The sequence below is a fragment of the Anabrus simplex genome, chromosome 2 (genome assembly GCF_040414725.1).
Source record: "Anabrus simplex isolate iqAnaSimp1 chromosome 2, ASM4041472v1, whole genome shotgun sequence".
Classification (NCBI taxonomy): Eukaryota; Metazoa; Arthropoda; class Insecta; order Orthoptera; family Tettigoniidae; genus Anabrus; species Anabrus simplex.
The window spans coordinates 1,199,179,899-1,199,196,480 of record NC_090266.1 but is presented as its reverse complement, the minus strand read 5'-3'; the positions used below and the strand labels follow the sequence as shown (position 1 = coordinate 1,199,196,480).

The window sequence follows — 16,582 nt, the reverse complement described above, 5'->3', positions numbered from 1 at the left end:
TTTTAAAGGAGATTCCATTTACCAAATTTCAAGTCTGTAACATCTTCAGTTTTTGAGATATCAGTATCCTAATTTAAAGAATTCAACCCCATTTTCAGTCACTTTTACACCCCCCTCCACCCATGTGGTTTATCCGAAAACATAAAATACATGTTTCTTTATTTTTAATACAGATAAAGTGTACCATTTTTCACTTCTGCAACGTGTTAAGTTTTCAAGTTATACTGTGGAAATGCTCATTTTAAAATTTCACCCCCTTTTTAGTTCCCCTTAAATGGAGTTTCCAAAAACAAATCACCTATGTTTCTTTAGTTTTACAGGAGATTCCAAATACCAATTTTTATGCCAGTACATCTGAGATGTACTTTAGATATAGTCTTTATAAAAATTTACCCCAATTTGTCACTCCTATTTAACCCCCACTAATTGGATTTTCCAAAAGAAAAAAAAAGTTTATTTTTAAGGGATATCCCAAATACCAATTTTCAGGTCTGTAATATCTTCGGTTTCTGAGATATAAGTATCCTCATTAAAGGCATTCAACCCCTTTTTCACCCTTTCTCACCCCTCCTATTGGGATTTTCCGAAAACAAAAAAATACCTGTTTCTTTATTTAAGAGATTCTAAATACCAATTTTTACATCTGTAAACTTTTAAAGTTGCGAGATATACACTCATTTTAAAAGTTCACCCCCATTTTCACCCCCTTAGCGACGGAATATCCAAAAAGCCTCCCTTAGCGAGCACCTACATTGTAATATAAATGTATCCTCAAAATTTCATTCTTTTATGTCCAGTAGTTTTGGCTCGGCGATGATGAATCAGTCAGTCAGTCAGTCAGTCAGTCAGTCAGTCAGGACATGTTCTTTTATATATGTAGATGTGCTACCACCATATGCTTTCACATGTCTAAACAGACACCATTCAATGAAGATACATAGATTCTCATATGAAAATTCTTCCGTTAAGAGTTTTGTAATCGATAAAATTTCTTTACAGGTATACTTCTTATGGATATGTCCATCACATCGCCATTTTGAATGGTTTATTGAGGTCTTACGAGATGTTGAGAAGAAAGATGTCACTAATGTTTTAGAAATCCATATATTCATTACGCAGTTTTTCCACAAGTTTGATCTTCGTACCACCATGCTTGTGAGTATACTGATGAGTAACTAAGATGTATATGCCTAAATGAAAATATGTTTGTGCGCCATTAACTGTTTATACTAAAGTTCTTTCTGTGTTCTTGTGCACCAATAAACTTTATCCAGCTCGTGGAATCTATTGAAATTGAACATGCCATGCGAACTGAGTGAAAAGAACATCTCATATATTTATATTTAAGAATTCAGGAACATTTATAAATATAGTCAAAGTTGGTTTATGCCAACATTTTAAATTAAAAATATTGAATAATTACAACTTTGTGTACAGTCCCTTGACATTGCTCTACAAGAAAATGTTAAAAAATCTTCTGTAATTCAATTATTTTTTGGAAAATTCAAAGTAATACCAAACAAGAGAGTGGTGAGGTTATGAAATTCAGCCTGGAATACCGATACATTGCAAGCCAGATTGCTGGGATTAGAAAGGTTTTGAAAGGAATGCACGTTCGTCAAGCTTGTTTATTAACTTGCAGGAAATAGTCCACCTCTCTTCATCTCCGTTCTCACCCTAGGCACTTATTTTTACTGTTTACTGTATTTCAGTCCCTTCAGTCCAGTTATTGTAGCAGTTATTCTTTTAAAAGTGAACATTTTAATACAGTGCTGTAGGAAATCACAATGTGTACAGTACATTGTAGGCATCTGTGTTTATTTCTAAACTGTGTAGACAATGTCTGTTCAAATTGTTTTGAATGCAATACAAAACATCAAGTTTTGCCAAGAAGGTGACAGCCGTCTCTGAGGTGGAGAAGGGATATTTTTTGAAATGTGTAATAGAGACTTCAAAATACCCCAGGATATGTTGTCTACTTTGTTCTTTCTGTAATTACATTGATTGTATGCCTGTTTTAATTATTCTTTTAAAAATAATTGAAATTTGTTTAATTCAAAATCTTTAGTATTTGAATTTTTGTTCGTCTCTTCAAATTTGAATTAACCAATTTCATTTGTGTTTTTTTCATCGTTATATTGCTGGTTATAAATCAATCACTACTGATCTGCATTTAGAGCAGTCACCCAGGTGGCAGATTTCCTATCTGTTGTTTTCCTAGCCTTAAATGATTGCAAAGACATTGGAAATTTATTGAACATCTCCCTTGGTAAGTTATTCCAATCCCTAAATTCCCTTCCTATGAATGAATATTTGCCCCAATTTGTCCTCTTGAATTCCACCTTTATCTTCATATTGTGATCTTTCCTACTTTTAAAGATGCCACTCAAATCTATTAGTCCACTAATGTCATTCCATGCCTTTGCTGGCAGGACCTAGTGTTTACAGTGCACTATGTCTTCTGGTATGGGCTACAGGAATTTTGTTACTTTCATTGATCTGTCTCTGTCTTATCCTTGGCTTTGACAATATGAAAGTGACTGAGGTATGAGCGATGCTAGTAATGCCATTCCTTGTGCAGCCAGTCCCTGCTATGAATGGTGTGAAAAATGTTGCTAATAGGGTCTGTTGGTGTATGCATTTCAGTGGGCTTGGCAGACTAATATGTAATAGCAACTTCTGGCTCGGTGAGGAAAGCAACGGGAAACTACATCACTCCTCATTTCCCTAGTACGCCTCTTCAGTGATGCCTAGGCCATCTATGACAGCTGATGGCAGAGCTGTTGAGGAGCCTTAGGGCTGAAGACTGAACATGCATACAATGTCATTCCACGCCATCTCCCCACTGACAAATCGAAACATACCACTCATATAGGATGCTAATTAGTTTGTAATATCACTTATTCAATACATTAAAATTTTAAACAATTAGGAATTTATATTTATTTCCATATGAGACATGTTTTGCCTTTCATTGAAGGCATCATCAGTCACAGTACTACCTCAAGGTATATATCCGGCACCTGATTTGTATTTAAATTGGAATTACTAACAAATAATATTGACATATTACAGTAGGGATAGTCAATGAGAAAAACAATGTTCAGTGATAATATGGATACCAACATATCAGCCGTTGGCTGTAAATTACCAGTTGTGAAGGATAACCATGTCAAATTGTTAGGGTATGTCTTACAAGGGTTAACGTAACATATTTACACGGGGGCAGTCTAAGGGAAAGGTAAGTGACTGGCACCAATACGCAAGACCACAGGGCATTTAAGTGTCCAGCAGTAGTGGTCCATATGAAATATTGACGTTACACTATCAGAAATGTTAGGAAAATTTCACTAAAATTTGAATGAGAAAAAATATGTTCATGGGTGACTCGCCGCAACTCTGATGCATGGACCTTGACAGGAGGGTTGGTCTTTAGCAAGTAGACCCCATGGCCCAGCTGTTTATCCACCTGAAAGGGACCAACCCTCTTAGGTGTGAAACTTGCGTGAAACCCTCCAATCTTATTACTGACTGGGTGGTTACGTCGCAGTACTTGTTGGCCTGATAGGAAGATCTGCGTCTCTTCGACATCTTGAGCTGTGGCCTGGGTAAGTGATCCCTTCTCGGGCAAAGCTTGCTTCTCCTTGATGTTCCACTCCTGCTGCTCCTGATGCTGTCATTCTGCCAGGGAAACAGCTGCATCATCTTGACCTGACGTGGGTGGTGGACTATTCTCCCAATCCCCGGTGCCGTATAGCTGTCGACCAAGGAACAGCTCTGCTGGGGAATAGCCGGTGACACGGTTGATGTGTCATCGCAGGGCAAAGAGTGACTGTGGTATCTGACGGTCCCACAGTCGATGTTCTCTGTCTATCAGGTGGACTCATAGCATCCTTTTCAGCTCCTGGTTCCATCGTTCCATTGGATTGGCCCTTGGGTTGTTGATAGGGGTAGTCCAGTGCTCCACACCCCATTCCGTCATCATTTGCTACCACTTTCTCGATGTGAACGGACTCACGTTGTCTGACAGAATGCACGTGGGTAACCGTAGTGGCTAAATACCTCACCTTGCAGAAGGCTGGTGATGCATCCCGTCGTGGCTTCTGGTATCGGAAAGGCCTCAATCCATCTTGTGAAGAGGTTAGTGATTACTAGGAGTCCTGTTTTACCCCATGGTGTTCTAGGGTATGGACCCATCAGGTTCAGGGCTATAACCTCCCATGGGCGTTGTGGCCATCTTCCTCGTCTGCCTTCCTGTTGCTCGCCTTGGTGCAGGCACAGATGTAGCACCCCTTCACATAGCCCAGGATGTCTTTCCACATGTTGACCAAGAAGAATCTTCGTCAGAGAGACTGATGCATCTCTTCGCCTCCTGGATGTCTGGCTTCAGTGCTGTCGTGGAACTTCTCGAGGATGTCCATCATGTGTTGTCTGGGGATCACCACTACTGCAGGCGTGTCAGAGGTGCGACCTGTACATCGAGTCCTCTGTCAACCCAGAAGTTCTTGTAGCACATATTGAATTCTTTCGGGACGGGTCTACTATCGGTGTTCTGTCTCCTAACCCACTGCGTCATGCTCCTACAGGGCTTGTCTTGCTCCTGCCACTGTTTGATAACTTCCAGATCAAGTTCCTTCTTGATGGTCATAAGGACAGGTTCCTTAGGTTCACTCTGGTGTTTTTGTGGGAACTCCCTCTCATCACTGGTGTTGCTAGCTTCAGGTTCCATCGCCGGGTGCCTAGAAGATGCCTTGCCTTAAAGCTGCATTAACTGGATATCTCCCAGGTCTATGTCAACTTCCGCATCCTTACGAGTCTGGAGATTTCCATCGTGCCAGGCGATCCTCAGACGTCTTGTTTTTCCCAAAAAGACTTCATGAGCTGCATAGTACAGGATTACCTTGTATTCTTCCAGAACGTCATGACCTAATGATGTTCGCTATTAGGTTGTGAATCACCGGGACGTTAACTACAATCGGCAGGTCCATACATTTAACAGTTAGGTTAGTCTGTCCTTGAATGGAATAGGTTACCCCGTTCGCTGCTCCCACTACTCTTCTGAGATGGTGAGACTTCATGGGCGGTAGTAATCTGGTAACAGTCCCATTTATAAACGAGTGACTTGCTTGGCTGTCGAGTATGCCTGAGAAGCTCTCATTGCCTATCCTTAAGATGATTGCTGGACAAGATTGGTCTGTTCTGCCCAGAATCTGACCAATCCCTATCCTGCTTGTCCAGGGTTGCTTGTCTGTTGTGTCTTGAGGTGCCTTCCTTTTCCCGGTCTCATTCCCCCTTAATCTAGAATGGGCCGGACCTAGTTTCTCAGACGTCGAGATTGGGCACTTGTTCATCTGGTGTCCCACTCTTCCACACTGGTAGACAGAGCTCGATAGCTGCAGTCACTTAAGTGCGGGCAGTATCCAGTAATTGGGAGATAGTGAGTTCAAATCCCACTGTCGGCAGCCCTGAAGATTGTTTTCCATGGTTTCCCATTTTCACGCCAGGAAAATGCTGGGGCTGAACCTTAATTTAGGTCACGGATGCTCCCTTCCCACTCCTAGGCCCTTCCTATCCCATTGTCACCATAAGACCTAACTGTGTTGGTGCGACGTGAGAGCAACTTGCAAAAAATGCACATTGGTAGCACTTCCTAACTGTGCTGGGCTCTTCCGTAGCTTTGTTCTCATGCTCCTCCTCCAGCTGGGCGATGGTTCTGCGTAGATCAACAAAGGATCTTTGTTGTGATACTTTCACTAGGGGTCAAATCCTTATCGTGGAGTAGCTCTGTGATGTCTGGTAAGATATCGTTTTTGCTTTCATCCAGATGCAGACGCTTGAAGAGTTGGTACTTCTGTAGGACAAAGGCGCTAGCTCTCATGCCAGTGGGTTGTGCCTTAGTAGCTTCCTTTTCATGGAGCTCTTCACCCCTTCAGAACTGAACCTAGCAAGGAATTCCCTCTTGAAGTCCATCCAGTTTAAATTTAAACCCTTCAAGTTGTTCCACCAAGTAGCAGCTTGCCCCTTTAATCGCGGTGTGATGAGTTGCACAAAGATGTCCTCTGGTAAATTAATCCTTCCTAATAAGCTGACCGATCCCTCAACGAAGCTAGTTGGATTCTCCTCCAGTCGCGTGTGGTATTCTGGAAGGCTCTCTATGATCACCTTCGGGTCTAGGTGTGCTGTATTGCCATTTAAGTTTGAGGGGGATAGAGGTGTGGTGATACGTCCTGTTTGCATTAATCTATCTTATACTGCGTGAAGAATTTTTTCCCTTATATTCTGAAAAACTCCCTTGATGGTCGAAAACGGATTTTCTAACCTTCCTTCAACAGCAGAAATATGGCTCCGAAGATTTCCCTCGATGGCAGAGATACGGCTTTCAAAATTTCCCTCTATGTTAGAAATCCTCCCCTCAACCTGTTGCTTTATGCTGGAAACCTGGATTTCCACCTCGAGGTCCAACCCCTTGCAGCTGGCTTACTCTACTATCGATCTGCTCAAACTGTCCCAGTTTTGACCTGATGTCCGATATCTGCTGCGTTAATCGATTGGTGACGTTGCTAATTTGCGATGAAATTTTGTCATTTACGGTTGAAATTTTTGATTCTAGGCCTTGTTCTACATTGTAAACCTGTTTGTACACTTGTACTATCTTTCTGGTTAAAACAGAGTTAACTTGAGAGAAATTTCGCCTGAAAGTTCGTCACTTACATCTGAAATTTTGTTATTTAGTGCCTGCATCATGGCCATTAGGTTAGAACACATTTTGCTTGTATTTACCACTTCTTCTGTCTCCAAATCTTCGTCGAGTTTGATGAAAAACTTTTTGGGATCCCCTCCTTTTCCACGAGATCCTCCCATAGCCGCGTCTAGCGTTTTCTTCTTTCCATTCGTCAGGAGATTCCTCTTGGTGAGTTTGACCTTGAGTTGTTTCAGCTACATATTCTCTAGTATCACTTACATTTTGATCTACTACACACTTACACTCGTATTTACTCGTAAATTCTTACGTCCTGTCATGGTTGCCAGTTAACGTATTCAAAGACACACATGAAATGCTGTCAGTTGGTACAGTTATTTATTCACATCTATTTACAAGTTAAACACACACATAACCTTAATCACTCCTGTCACAAACAAAACATATCACAAATCGCCATTTTGACAATTGCCTATCACTGCACATGGAGATCGCAACCTTAAAACACAGTTGAAACAGATTACTGCTTAAAAGCATGTCAGAACACTTGGTCACAAGTATAACCTGTTAACTCATAACTCTACTGAACAATAACTCGTCTGTACCGTCAAGATCGCCTCCTTATATATGTGCCTGGCCAGGCTTCTAGAAAGATACATTACAGAAAATACCTTCTCAAAAATTCTAGAATGCTTAATACATATAGTGTACAGAATATTCTCCATCGTTCTCGTCTACCCAGTACCATTCTGGAAGTTACAGTGTGTTTCACAATTTTGTAGTGGATTACAAATTATATATAGAGGTAAGAATAAATTATATACAGGTTCATACATTAATTGAACTGATATGAATGTCTATATACAGTACAGTGCATGTTTCATGACATAACCTTACAAACAATGCGATCGTATCATATGTACTGTACATATGTAATAATAATAATTCCATCTTGCTACTTGCATTATTTATCCATGGGTGAGAAAATATTGTTTTAAAGTTATATCACTTTATCACATGTGCATCAAGGGAAGGGTTAGGAGTTGAAGGGAAGTAGCCATGGTCTTAATTAAGGTACAGCCCCAGCATTTGTATAGTGTGGAAATGGGAAACCTCAGAAAACCATCTTCGGGGCTGCCGACAATGGGGTTTGAACCCACTATCTCCTGCATGCAAGCTCACGGTTGTGCGCCCCTAACCGCATGCCAACTCGCTCTGTTTTCTCGTAATTGTGAGGCTCTACAGGGAAGGGGAAGAATACCAGTAGTGAGTAGGCTGAACTGTAACCTTATTTTAGTTATACAGAAGGATTTTTTGATTCTTGCCTATTTTAAGGAAACTTGGACACAGGTTTTGATCCCAGTGTGATCTTGGAAAATCCAGGACATATAGCAATGCTACTCTAGAGCTGTGTCTTCTAACTTGTGACTGAAACATATTATATGAAGAGTGACAGCTAAAAGTGATCAGTCACATTTTACTAACTTCGTAGAATATCAGTTTTTAGGTTCTAAGTCAATTATTTTACTTAAAAATATTGAGAGGAAGTTTAAAGTTAAATTCATTACATAGAGCACTTTATTTTATTACACATGATGCATAGAAAAAGAGACTAAATTTACAGTGAAATGAGAAGGCCCATTTTTACAGGGATAACAACAGAATGTTGATCTTTCTTGCCATTTAAAAGCACAATCATCTATAGAAGGATTGTCTGCAAATTTGATGTCACTCATCCTTAGTCTGCATCAGTGTTGCCAACTTAGCGGATTTTCCGCTAAATTTGGTGGAATTAGAAGACTGTCGGCGGAGAAATATATCATTTAGCGGACAGCGGAATTTTGGCGGATTTCTAGATTTATTATAGCGGAATTTAGTGTTTTATCCATTTTATGTTCTTTTTTTAATTTGTACTCATTCTGTCTCCAAGCTATTCCGTATTTCTTGTCAGGAGTTAGCAGTCACATGAGGAAAACATGTTATTTGGATTTGATGTTGAGAGATCATGGTACCATAAATTTGTAATGCATGGGAAAAGGGTACTTATCTCTTAGTTGACGAATGACGACAGATAATGAAACTGTGAGAGAGTAGCATTTATATTTATGCTATGAAGGAAGACCGTTTAATAAACTGGCCTGTTTTGTGTGTGGCTCTTGAGGTAGGGGATTCGCCTAGTTTGCACCCGGCACTAAAACGCTCACAAGTTTTAGCTCGCCAGCTTGGAGGCAGGGGGTTAATCCCAGTGAAACTCACAAAGGTAACTGCAGACATTTTATTATTATTATTATTATTATTATTATTATTATTATTATTATTATTATTATTATTATTATTATTGCTGCCCATTTGTATTACTCATTATTTAATATCGGATTTCTTGGCGGAATTTTAGCAGATTTTTAGTAGTATTTAGCAGATCTTGAAAATATAAGTTGGCAACACTGGTCTGCATATTGTCAGGAACTAATGGTTGGTAGAATGGCTGAGCATTAGGATTGACCAAAAACTCTTCAAGTGTAATAACTGCTTCGGCTTTGCAGAATTTATACATTTTTTTTTTTTTTTTTTTTTTTACATTTTAAACATTTTTATTCACAATCGGTATCTTACATATACATACAGAGGTAGTATAAGATACAGTGTGAATCCCACATAAGGTAAACTTGTGTGTGTGCTTCAAAAATACAATAGCTAGATTATGTACATTATGGCATCTAGTGAATATCATTTACTCCATTATCATTTTGGTGATATTTGACTACAGTAATTTTATGAACTGTTTTTCTGCATTTGGTGTAATAAACAGGAAGCTGGAAAGGAGGGTCATGGGTTAAGGAGAAGGTTGGTTTCTTAGTAGAGAGGAATAGTGTGCAAGTTGATTTAAATATTATAATGGAAATTTATAAGCTGATCTACTTTGTAATAATTGTTAATGAGCCATGTGAATAGCCTTTTCTTCAGGGTATTCTGATTGCCACTGATCACGTCCACAGATAATGCATTGTATATCCGTGGCCCTAGATAACTTAGATTTCTTTGTCCGAGTAAAGTGTTCCGGCGTGGTATACTTATTATTCCAGTTCTGTCTTGCAGCCTAGTGCAAATTTCTGGCTTGTGTTCTTTGCAGAAGAGCTTTAAATTTTTATGCATGTATAGGGTCACTGACTGCACAAATAGCTGCCGTATGTTAAGTACCATGCTTTGCTGGAACAGTTTGTATGTTGGAAACATCAGTGGTTTTTTGTACATGACTTTCAATCAATCAATACTGATCTGCATTTAGGGCAGTCGCCCAGGTGGCAGATTCCCTATCTGTTGCTTTCCTAGCCTTTTCCTAAATGATTTCAAAGAAATTGGAAATGTATTGAACATCTCCCTTGGTAAGTTATTCCAAGCCCTAACTCCCCTTCCTATAAATGAATATTTGCCCCAGTTTGTCCTTTTGAATTCCAACTTTATCTTCATATTGTGATCTTTCCTACTTTTATAAATGCCATTTAAACTTATTCGTCTACTAATGTCACTCCACGCCATCTCTCCGCTGACAGCTCGGAACATACCACTTAATTAAAAATAGGAGAGGATTTCCACCAATCAATACTTATTTTATTACATATATTAAACTACAGGACCAGTTTCGACCTCATATACAAGGTCATCTTCAGCTGAACCATACATACATATTTATATAATGAAGCTTTGATTAAGATTGTGTTGTTAAAGGAATGCTATATGATGATGATGATGATGTACATTTAGTCACATACAAATGGGGCACGTCTTAGCGTGAACTGGCGTATATGTCATTCTGTACAATATTGCAACTGTATGTCGAAAATATTATGTTGAAGGTCTTAAAATTAGTGTATAAAATATGTCTTTACTTTAACTTTTATATATATATATATATATATATATATGTACAAGATAAATACAATATATAAAAACACTTCATGCATATGAACATTTGTTCTTGCTTGTTGGTCAATACATCGACTAACTTCCGTATTTAAGTCTTATTTACAGTTGTACACTTCAGCAGCTAGTATGAGCCCAAGAACACGAAGTAGTACATTACAGGCTCGCACGTCAAACACAACTCGGCTACACCAACAACAATAATAAACAAAACATCACTGCACAGCTACAAATGGGAAAGGAGCCACTACTTTGAACCCAATGTCATCCAAATTTACGGACGCCACAGGACAACATGAATTGGTTCCAATAAAAGGGCAACACACACAGCAGAGCTGAACATATTTTAGTTGAATTTCATCCATACATTTGGCACCTTTTTAAAATTGAAAGTGTTTTATCCCACATATACACAGGAAGACAAAACTTTTTATCCATGCAATTTTACAAACTCCAAGAATAAGCAGCTGAAGTGTACAACTGTAAATAAGACTTAAATACGGAAGTTAGTCGATGTATTGACCAACAAGCAAGAACGAATGTTCATATGCATGAAGTGTTTTTATATATTGTATTTATCTTGTACATATATATAAAAGTTAAAGTAAAGACATATTTTATACACTAATTTTAAGACCTTCAACATAATATTTTCGACATACAGTTGCAATATTGTACAGAATGACATATACGCCAGTTCACGCTAAGACGTGCCCCATTTGTGTGTGACTAAATGTACATCATCATCATCATCATCATATAGCATTCCTTTAACAACACAACCTTATTCAAAGCTTCATTATATAAATATGTATGTATGGTTCAGCTGAAGATGACCTTGTATATGAGGTCAAAACCGGTCCTGTACTTTAATATATGTAATAAAATAAGTATTGATTGGTGGAAATCCTCTCCTATTTTTAATTGTGCAATTCGTCAATACGGAAATGAAGATCATAGATTATGACATACCACTTAGTCGAGCAGCTCTTCTTTCTCTCAGTTCTTCGCAACCCAAACATTGCAACATTTTTGTAAAGCTACTCTTTTGTCGGAAATCACTCAGAACAAATCGAGCTGCTTTTCTTTCGATTTTTTCCAGTTCTTGAATCAGGTAATCCTGGTGAGGGTCCCATACACTGGAACCATACTCTAGTTGGGGTCTTACCAGAGACTTATATGCACTCTCCTTTACATACTTACTACAACCCCTAAACACCCTCATAACCATGTGCAGAGATCGGTACCCTTTATTTACAATCCCATTTATGTGATTACCCCAATGAAGATCTTTCCTTATATTAACACCTAGATACTTACATACTTTCAGTATGTAGTTCTGGCATGTATTTACCTGAGCCAAGTGTGGATCAAGTATCTCACCCCAACTGTTAATTCCACATTGCAGTTGCGATTGAACTAAGGCAAAGTATACAGACTTCAAGGCTTTTGTTGAACTAACATTTCTAATTCTGTAAAATATATAAATAAGTTTCTGAAGTTTAATGATCAAATTTGATGCATGAAAATTCCATTTCAGATATCTATAATTATCCCTAGGTATGAAACATGTATTGATTTCTGTAAAGTATAACAGTTGCAGCTTTCAGTATTTTTGCAAGTTGGTGTGTGGAGTTTTAGTGTTAGGTTGTCTAAGGGTTGCACTGTTTTATTATGTGAGAAGCAGAGGAATTTTGTTTTATTTTCATTTAAAGTAAGTAGGTGGTTGTTTAGCCATTTCTGAACTATGACTAGGGTTTCTTGAGCTCTGTTGAAGGTGTCCTCCCACGTTTCACCCGTGACTGTGACTATCGTGTCATCAGCATATGAGTTAATTTTTGCATTAAGTTACAGTTTAGCTCACACAGATCATCGATATATAACAGAAAAAGAATTATAGATGGACCTACTCATTTGCAAAAGTTCATAGGATATAAGGTAGAATTTGATTGGTCTGTCTGAGTCTTTAAAAAAAAAAACGTTGAAAGTCAAGGGTATATTGTAATGTACGGTACGTGTTCAAACAAGTGAAGAGTATATTTCGATGTATGTGTTCAAACAACGTTGAAAATGAATGATATATTTTAATGTATGGGGTTAAACAACGTTAAATGAGAATTATATTCCTTAACTATTATGTATAATAGTTTTAGTGAATCTGAAAGTTTGAAGCTACATAACAGAAGAGCAGCTAAGGGTTCCTGACGATATGGCAAGTGAAGCAAATGGTTAGATTTGATAACGAGAATAGTAGTGATAATTTAATAATGGATCATAGCAATAACGTAGAACATGACCTGCAGAGTTACAATGAAAACATAATAGAAAATAGCATCTGCAGCGAGAACCCAGAACCGGTTAATTTGAATATGACAGGGGTTAGTATTGAAATGTTGAGCATTATTCTAGAGCAATTACAGGAGCAAAGTAGAAAAATTGATGGTAATCAAAGTTTAAGTAAGAAATTGAATATCAAGGTAAGAAAATTTATGTTAAATGTGGTTGTAATTAAGTAGGAAAATTGATAATTGGAAAATTAGCTTTGAGAAATAAACTGATGAAGTAAATCAGAAAATTAGTGATAAAAGGGAAGTGAATCAGTTATTTTTGAAAGTGGGGCGTGATGAAAGTAGGGAAGATCAAGGGCAGTCTAGGAAGGTCTGGACATGGTATCACAATTCTTTGCAATGACTGCCATATTGAATCTTAAGCATCATTATGATGTTGGGGAGCCCAATGTAGTAATGTGAAATATTACTGCATTTTTTAAGGAAAATGGGTTACTGCGCTACACCAAGTTGTCAGAATAAATCAACTGGCGGGGTCAGTGTGTTTTGCTTTCCTGTGATAAGGAATGGTGAGCTCAATGGGTATGGTACAAACTTCCAGGCATGATAAATGACAACCTATATTTTATAATTCAGTCTTGTTCAAGGTTAGTAAGTTATTACATTGAAATTATTCTTGAAGAATCATGTTTATATAAAGTACTTTTTAATTTATGGGTTCCATTATGTATTTTCTTTTGACAATATTTTGATGAATCACAGTCTGACAGAAAAGGATAGATGAATGGAAACACTCAAGCAGAATTCCATTTTTAAAATGTTCCTAATCCACTCAAGTCTTTAAAACGTTCTAGGAAAACTATCTACCGGGCGAGTTGGCCATGCGCGTAGAGGCGTGCGGCTGTGAGCTTGCATCCGGGAGATAGTAGGTTCGAATCCCACTATTGGCAGCCCTGAAGATGGTTTTCCGTGGTTTCCCATTTTCACACCAGGCAAATGCTGGGGCTGTACCTTAATTAAGGCCACGGCCGCTTCCTTCCAACTCCTAGGCCTTTCCTATCCCATCGTCGCCATAAGACCTATCTGTGTCGGTGCGACGTAAAGCCCCTAGAAAAAAAAAAAAGGAAACCTCTCAAGGATATTTTTTTATAGAGAAGCAACAAAGGTAATAGGAATTGAATATGCCTAATTATAATATTGAGTTTTCTTTTTCGAGGTAACTACCCAACAGAGATAATTTAGGAAAAATTGAAGTAAGGAGCCTGGCACAGTTAAGTGAAAAAAAATGCCAGGACTCAGCTAAGGAACCCATGGTCACCAACCTGTGCTTCCAAGTTAAGAGAACCTGTAGTCACCTCTTTTGACTTGCAGGAGATACCACAGGTGTTATTCTACCACCCCTACCTACAGGGGGGTAAAGATTATGAAAGCCTATTACATACTGGTTCGCAGTTATCTACCACAAGTGTTATACCACTTGTATAGAAGTGAGACATATGACTGAAATGAGAAGTGTAGCTCAATATTCACATAATGCCTAACTATTCTTCTTCATATTTTTTAACAATCTACTTTACGTTGCACCGACACATTGATCTTGTGGAGATGATGGGATGAGAAAGGGCTATGTAGGAGAGGAAAGTGACAATGGCCTTACGAAACAGCCCCAGCACTTACCAGGTATGAAAATGGGAAACCACGGAAAACCATCTGCAGGGCTGCCAACAGTGGGATTCAAACTCGTATCTCCCAAATGCAAGTTGATAGCTACGTGACCCGAACCACATATCCATATGCTTGGTCTTCTTCTTCTTCTTCTTCTTCTTCTTCTTCTTCTTCTTCTTCTTCTTCTTCTTCTTCTTCTTCTTCTGATGATGATGATGATGATGATGATGATGATGATGATGATGATGATGATGATGATGATGATGATGATGCTGCTGCTGATGATCACCTTGAATTTTTTTCTTGCCAAAAGCCAACTGAAGACTGTAGTCCTACAAATTATGATCACCAGTTTTCAAGTGATGTTAACATAATCATAATACAGATACTGGCTTCGTACCATTGTGTGGGGGCAGTAGAATACATCCATGGTATCTCCTGCCTACTGTAAGAGGTAACTAAAAGGGCCCCCAGGGACTCTTAACTTGGAAGCATGGGTTGAAGACCATGCGGCCCTTAGCTCAGTCCTGGCATTGCTTTCACTTACTTATGCCAAGCTCCTTACTTTTTCTATCCCATCAGACCTCCCTTGGTCAACTCTTGTTCTTTTCTGACCTCAATGATATTAGAGCATTTGAGGCCTAGGGAGTCTTTCGTTTTCACAAACTTCGTGGCCTTTGTCTTTCTTTGGCTGAAACCTTCATTTTTTGAAGTGTTGGATCCCTTCCATTTTTTCCCCTCTGATTAGTGTTAATAGCGGATGGCTGTCCAGCTGTACTCCCTCTTAAAACAATAAACACCACCATAACCACCACTTTGTAATATTTAGCTGCATGGGTTATCCATAATTTAGTTAGAGTAGCTAAGAACATCATTCTTGCTGTATATGTGCAGAGTACTTTTGCCTCCTGAACTCAAAGAAATTACCACATGAATGAACAACAACAGTTAGCAAACATAATATAATGCACTCATTTCAAGAGGCATTCAGTGTTTGTCAACATGCTGGGGTAACCTTTCAGAAACTCATTACCGGTAACTACTTCCTTAATAAAGAAAATGCTGAAGACAATTTACTACAACTGTCTTTAAGGACTTTAAATTCATATATATACAAGTTGCTTTACGTTGTACCGACATAGATAGGTCTCATGGCAACGATGGGACAGGAAACGGCTAGGAGTGGGAAGGAAGCAGCCGGGACCTTAATTAAAGTACAGCCCCAGCATTTGCCTGGTGTGAAAATGGGAAATCACAGAAAACCATCTTCAGGGCTGCCAACAGTGGAGTTCGAACCTACTATCTCCCGAATACTGGATACTGGCCACACTTAAGTGACTGCAGCTATTGAGCTTGGTACTTTAAATTCAATATGTCATGTAGTCATAATATAAAAGAGGAATCGTGAAGATTTCTATGTTTTCGTCAATGAGATTACATATCTTTGACAGATGATATTAATAAGAATCACATTAAGACAGAGTTGTATGAAAGTAAAAGTATACATGATGACTTCTGCTGATTCTTTTTTTCTCAAAAAATGAAATTCAGTTTATGTTAATTATCTTCCTATTCAAATAGCTGTGGATATATTCATGTCATTTAAGTGTTAGACAGTTATACATACATGAACAATAGTGTCCAGTTAAATTCTACATGAAACTAGTTGTTTAGTTTGTTTTTATTTCAGTGTTTGGTATCTAAATCCTCCAAATTCAAATACACTTGCCTTTGGTTACACTGTCTTAAAGACTCAACATGGTGGCTCCATAAGTAACACTTGTGTCTTGACCTTCCTAGACTGACCTTGGGAAGATGTTGGATGACCTACTTTGTGCTAATGTTGGTGGTAATAACACTAGGATAATTAATGCTCTTATGGAAGTTTCGGAAATTGAAAGTGAAGTTTTTCATGAAGGTGATGAAGGTTGTTGAGTGAGTGAAGAGTGTTTTTGTAGTATACATCAGAATGAGGATGTCATTGTAGATATTAGTGTACGTGAGAAGA

General features: G+C 38.4%; 1 protein-coding gene across 1 annotated transcript in view; it reads left to right on the top strand.

Moving 5' to 3' along the window:
* The window catches only part of Duox (dual oxidase), a 496,654-nt gene that overhangs the window by 469,266 nt on the left and 10,806 nt on the right, over nt 1–16,582 (top strand). Inside the window, exon 19 of the mRNA XM_067142192.2 lies at nt 1,000–1,155. Coding sequence (XP_066998293.1) covers nt 1,000–1,155 — 156 coding nt within the window. The remainder of the gene's footprint in view (nt 1–999; nt 1,156–16,582) is intronic.